This window comes from Nanorana parkeri, unplaced genomic scaffold (assembly GCF_000935625.1).
Source record: "Nanorana parkeri isolate BGI_ZX_2015 unplaced genomic scaffold, ASM93562v1 scaffold2092, whole genome shotgun sequence".
Classification (NCBI taxonomy): Eukaryota; Metazoa; Chordata; class Amphibia; order Anura; family Dicroglossidae; genus Nanorana; species Nanorana parkeri.
The window spans coordinates 204,857-210,931 of NW_017308360.1; the positions used below are offsets into that span (position 1 = coordinate 204,857).

The window sequence follows — 6,075 nt, forward strand, 5'->3', positions numbered from 1 at the left end:
CGGCTGATTCACCTCACACCCCGGCTGTTGTATCCTGACATTCACCTCACACCCCGGCTGTTGTATCCTGACATTCACCTCACACCCCGGCTGTTGTATCCTGACATTCACCTCACACCCCGGCTGTTGTATCCTGACATTCACCTTACACCCCGGCTGTTGTAGCCCCAAGCACGGGGCTCATCCTCATTCTGAACGACCAGTGAGACCAGCTGTAAAATCCAACACAAGTGAAACTTTATTGTTCTGCAAAAGCAAAACAAAGCCTCCCCTGGGACCTCCTCCAATGACGCTTAAGGCCAATTTGGGGGAAACGCGTCAGTGAGGGGAACCCACGTGGGGCTTCGTTTTGCTTGCAGAACAATAAAGCTTCCCCTGCATTGGATTTCACGGCATTCCTTCTTTCGGCTTTATTGTGGAACGTTCATTGTCGGAGAGCTGAGCGTCTTCCCCTTCCTCTGTCTTGCAGGTGCCCCGCGCAGTCCTTCCGTCTCCTCCTCCCATTCTCAGAGGTCCATAGAAAGTCTTTTTGCTGCCAGGTAAGGACGGTTCAGCGGTGTTTAGTGCCGACTCGCCCTCTTCTCACGGCAAATCCCTTCATCTCCCCCTCTCTTTGCAGGCTGTCCCTGAACAAGACCCGCCTCCTGACCCGCGCAGCCAAGGGATTCATGATTAAGTCTCCGGGGAAAGGCAGCGAGGAGAGCGAGAGCGAGAAGAACATTGATTATTTACCTCTGGTAAGGTGAACGGTCCGCTCGTACCAACGTGAGAATGTCGGCTCATAATGGGCAGCGTAGAGCCCAGTGCTTGTCAGGGCCGAGCCGGGGGACACAGGCAAGGAAGGCGATTGTCTACCGATACAAATGTTACACTCGCTATACCAGCCCCAGATTCACCGTCTCATGAAAGCTTTCAGACGCCTTTTATACTGTGGCGTGGTATAGATCGGGGTAGTCAGGCGTCGGCCCTCCAGCTGTGGTGCAACTACAAAACCCATAAAGGCATTGCAGGACTCCAAAAGCGACTTCCAGAGCAGTGGCGTCACTAGAGGTGCGGGCCGGACCTGGGTGACACCAAAATGACTGACGGTAATTTTGGTGTCACTCCCCTCTTAAAAATCGGGCACTTGGTCATGGATCGAGAGCCCGGCAGTGCCAGGAGAGAGGAGGGGACCCGGCGGTATACCTTATCCGGCCGGGTAAACGTCCCCCTCCTCTCTCTCTACCAGCGTCCATCACCAAGATGGCTGCCGGCAGGTATCACCAAGATGGCTACGCATGCACGTGACATCATCACGCAGGTGTGTGATGACGTCATGCGCAATGACGTCACAGCGGGGTGCCATCCGGTACCTGCTCCGGGAGACACCCGGCCTCGGGATGCCCCTGTTCCAGAGCCAGATGCATGACGGGATTTGTAGTTTCACCACAACTAGAGGGCCGGTATAGATTCACGGCATGATACCTTCCTTCCTTGTGTTCCTCTTTCTTCCCTTCCCATTTACATTCTACTGCAGCTCTGGAAAGTGGCTCTTTCTTCTTGGCACCCCTAATATCTGCTGCTTCTTCTGTGATCTGAGCTCTGAGCCAATATGATGAAGCCATTTCTTTTCATCCTAGGTCTCCCTGCAGCTGGCTTGTGGAGGCTTCCTGCTCAACCAGACCTTTGCCGATGCGGCAAATATCCCAATGGACAAACTCAAGTGGACATCCCCTTTCAGCAGTCACCGTGCCACTCTCAGTCCGATGTCTCACAGTTCTCCGTCCCGAAAGGAGGCCACCCTTCCTACGGGCACGTGCCAGTTGCTGGCACCAGTTGATGACCTCCATGGCACAGTGAACGGGTTCGGGGAGGACATCAGCCAGCAAACCAGAACGCGGCACTTATCGAGCAGTGCCTTGGATAGTCCTTCTCGTTCTCCGAAGACGGACAATGAACTGTCCCTCCCGGTCCTCTCGATCCGTCGGTTCTCTTCTCCCGATAGTGTACAGGACTCTTCCTCCATCCACACAGACAGCGGTTTGGGGTCGGAGTCTGATGGCGCTGAGGTGCAGTCCTGGATGGAGGGCATCGAGGAGCAACGCAAGTCTCACCCAGAAAGCATGATCTGGGCTACCGCCGTGGGCCTGGCCTGGTTAGAAAATCATTCGGCAGCTTATTTTACAGAGTGGGAGCTTCTGGCTTCCAAAGCCGACAGGTGGTTGTGTAAGCAGCAGATCCCGGAGGGACGTACCCTGGCCACAGTCAAGTCCGCGGCCCAGCAGCTCTTTGTCTTGCTCCGGCACTGGGACGAGAACCTGCAGTTTAATGTCCTGTGCTACAATCCCAGCAGTGTGTAGCAGAAGCATTGAGTGACGTGGAGCAAAAACGTGTGTGTGTCGTGGTATGGCTGTTCCGTGAAGACGTTTATCCTGTTCTCTCAGTGTTGGTGGGTTTGAAGTGACGTCTTTGCATGTTTGGCGCTGAATGTGTTGTGTGGCCAGCAGGGGGAGCAGCTGAGGATCCAGGGCAAAGGCTGTCTTTCCAGGGGGGAGTGGGGTCTGGTTCCTGTGGCCAAATTAAGTGCTTCCTAGATGGCCAGTGGGTGGTACCATTAAAGGGGGGGGAAATGTGGTCCAAGCAGGACTTATAGAAGAGCCATCAACAGTATACATCTACGGGAGGAAACAATGGGTTTCCACCTCAAATGCTTCAGATCTTCTCTCTTTTCCCAAGAATAAAAATGGGGATCCATTGGGTGGTTGGAAAGAGCTTTGACTGTTTAAATCCTTGAAAACCCAAAACCCTGGTCCAGTACAGCAATTTATTGAAGCAAGGATGGGATGGATGAGATGAAGACTGTGGTGTTGTCATAGAACAAGACCAGGGTTTCCTGTGAGAAGACAGGATATTGCTGCAACCAGTCAGAAGGACCATGAATGCACTGAGGTGCGGCATTCTTGGATAATGCGGTTGACTAATTTAGCTAGAATCGGAGAGGAGCCTATCCAATGAGAACACAATCTTTCGGTGACAGGCCCACCAATATAGGCCTAGATGACTTTCAGTAGAAAAGACCAGATAATGCCATCAAGCACACAGGTAGGGTGGTAAGCAGTTGTAAAGGTTGGGTAGGATAAGGCTTGCCGATATACAGTATCTTGAGTATTGTACGACCAGTTTGATGGCTGGTTGACAATGTGTAAGACCAGTGATTGGTCTCCAGGATGAATAAAGTTGTGCTTCCAAAGAGAGAGACAAGTTGGGACAATTATGACCAGTTTGTCAAGAACAAATGGCAATGGCGGCGGAGATGTGTTACAGGCTATGAGGGAAGATTGCATGAAGCATAAGGTGGGCAGTGCTATAACTCCACCAAAGTAGACGGGGTTATGGCTTGGTGAGGACAAATTTGGCACAAACCAGCCATAATGGCAGGGAGGTGGGTAGAGGACATGCATAAGGGGACAGCAATCCCTGTGGGTGGGTAGAAAAGGATTGCCAGAGTGCCAGCAAAAAGGATTGTGGGAAAAGATTGCTCTTCCGGCACAGTGTGGCCTTATGCTGGAACAGACTGGGTGTAGATGGCCTCCTGGTGGAACAGACCAGGTGTAGATGGCCTCTTGGTTGATCAGACCAGGTGTAGATGGCCTCATGGTGGAACAGACCAGGTGTAGATGGCCTCTTGGAGGAACAGAACAGGTGTAGATGGCCTCCTGGTGGAACAGACCAGGTGTAGATGGCCTCTTGGTTGATCAGACCAGGTGTAGATGGCCTCATGGTGGAACAGACCAGGTGTAGATGGCCTCTTGGAGGAACAGAACAGGTGTAGATGGCCTCCTGGTAGATCAGAACAGTTGTAGTTGGCCTCTTGGTGGAACAGACCAGGTGTAGTTGGCCTCTTAGTGGAACAGACCAGGTGTACATGGCTTCATGGTGGAGGAGACCAGGTGTAGATGGCCTCTTGGTGGAATAGACCAGGTGTACATGGCTTTATGGTGGAACAGACCAGGTGTAGTTGGCCTCTTAGTGGAACAGACCAGGTGTACATGGCTTCATGGTGGAGGAGACCAGGTGTAGATGGCCTCTTGGTGGAATAGACCAGGTGTACATGGCTTTATGGTGGAACAGACCAGGTGTAGTTGGCCTCTTAGTGGAACAGACCAGGTGTACATGGCTTCATGGTGGAGGAGACCAGGTGTAGATGGCCTCTTGGTGGAATAGACCAGGTGTACATGGCTTTATGGTGGAACAGACCAGGTGTAGTTGGCCTCTTAGTGGAACAGACCAGGTGTACATGGCTTCATGGTGGAGGAGACCAGGTGTAGATGGCCTCTTGGTGGAATAGACCAGGTGTACATGGCTTTATGGTGGAACAGACCAGGTGTAGTTGGCCTCTTAGTGGAACAGACCAGGTGTACATGGCTTCATGGTGGAGGAGACCAGGTGTAGATGGCCTCTTGGTGGAATAGACCAGGTGTACATGGCTTTATGGTGGAACAGACCAGGTGTAGTTGGCCTCTTAGTGGAACAGACCAGGTGTACATGGCTTCATGGTGGAGGAGACCAGGTGTAGATGGCCTCTTGGTGGAATAGACCAGGTGTACATGGCTTTATGGTGGAACAGACCAGGTGTAGTTGGCCTCTTAGTGGAACAGACCAGGTGTACATGGCTTCATGGTGGAGGAGACCAGGTGTAGATGGCCTCTTGGTGGAATAGACCAGGTGTACATGGCTTTATGGTGGAACAGACCAGGTGTAGTTGGCCTCTTAGTGGAACAGACCAGGTGTACATGGCTTCATGGTGGAGGAGACCAGGTGTAGATGGCCTCTTGGTGGAATAGACCAGGTGTACATGGCTTTATGGTGGAACAGACCAGGTGTAGTTGGCCTCTTAGTGGAACAGACCAGGTGTACATGGCTTCATGGTGGAGGAGACCAGGTGTAGATGGCCTCTTGGTGGAATAGACCAGGTGTACATGGCTTTATGGTGGAACAGACCAGGTGTAGTTGGCCTCTTAGTGGAACAGACCAGGTGTACATGGCTTCATGGTGGAAGAGACCAGGTGTAGTTGGCCTCTTGGTAGAACAGACCAGGTGTAGATGGTCTCATGAAGGGACAGACTGGGTGTAAATGCCAGCAGTCAAAACAAGGTACTCTAGAGGGTCCCCTAGGTGAGCAGGCCAGGCATTGAGCATTCTGAGCCGATTAATTTCTCTCTGCCAGCCTTCAATATTTCAGTATCTCAATGGTCTGCTGGCACGCGCTCTTCGCATGGTTCTCCGCCACGTCGTGCTCATGGTGGCCCGTTCTGCTGTCTCCAGTGACGTAACGTCATCTACGTGTGTATACCTGGTGGTCTTCCAGCCTTGTGTGTGTGCGTGTGTGTTCTGACATGTGAGCCTTGCGCATCTCCTTCCCATTGATGGAAGGGTGGCCAGGGTTGGCTGTGCCCCAGTCATGCCCAGCCCTGCCCATCTTCTCTGTGAGAATGTAACCAGCCACGTGGTAGCAGTACGTGGTGTGTGGTATTTTTCTGTTCTGTATTCGGGGGGGGGATCGGGGGTTGGGAGTTCACTTGCAGGAATGTGGGAACTGGTCTATGCATGGGGGTTTCCGGGCTCTTGTGTTTGAGATTCTATTATTAAATATAGTTTTCTGGCCTTCGTGTGATTTTTGGGGGTTTTCCACATCTGGCGGTTTTTTTTTGTAACCAAATATTTATCGGGTTTTCAAGGTAGAAATAATCAGCATTTTATACAGTATTTGCCGGCTACAGAAGGCCACATAGGCAACATAATGTACTCAATAGTATGTCAATGCAAACACTATGAATCAACATTAATGCCATTAATGGCCTCTTGGTGGAACAGACCAGGTGTAGATGTCCTCTTGCAATAGAAGACAAAAGGAAAGAGTAGGAAAGAAAAAAGAGCAAGTAGGGGGGTCCATCGGTCGGTCAGCTGCGATTTGTGATTTGGGTCCACTCCACAGGTCCTTGGTTCGTAACTGGGGGTCTCACCAGTGGCGTAACTAGTGACCTCAGGGCCCCATGCAAGAATCCCATGAAGGGACCCCCCCCCCCCCCAGAACAC

General features: G+C 51.9%; 1 protein-coding gene and 1 long non-coding RNA gene across 2 annotated transcripts in view; both read left to right on the forward strand.

Annotated features, from left to right (window-relative positions):
* VWA5B1 (von Willebrand factor A domain containing 5B1) overlaps nt 1–2,634 on the forward strand; it is a 71,923-nt gene extending 69,289 nt beyond the window's left edge. The window contains exons 21-23 of the mRNA XM_018572652.1: nt 470–539; nt 620–737; nt 1,620–2,634. Of these exons, the coding sequence (XP_018428154.1) occupies nt 470–539; nt 620–737; nt 1,620–2,339 (908 nt within the window). The 3' untranslated portion in view covers nt 2,340–2,634. The remainder of the gene's footprint in view (nt 1–469; nt 540–619; nt 738–1,619) is intronic.
* Nucleotides 2,635–3,539: 905 nt separating this feature from the next.
* LOC108800655 lies at nt 3,540–5,642 on the forward strand. The gene is made up of 2 exons (XR_001942114.1): nt 3,540–3,774; nt 3,837–5,642. It is a non-coding gene; the product is annotated as an uncharacterized LOC108800655 (long non-coding RNA).
* The last annotated feature ends 433 nt before the right edge of the window (nt 5,643–6,075 follow it).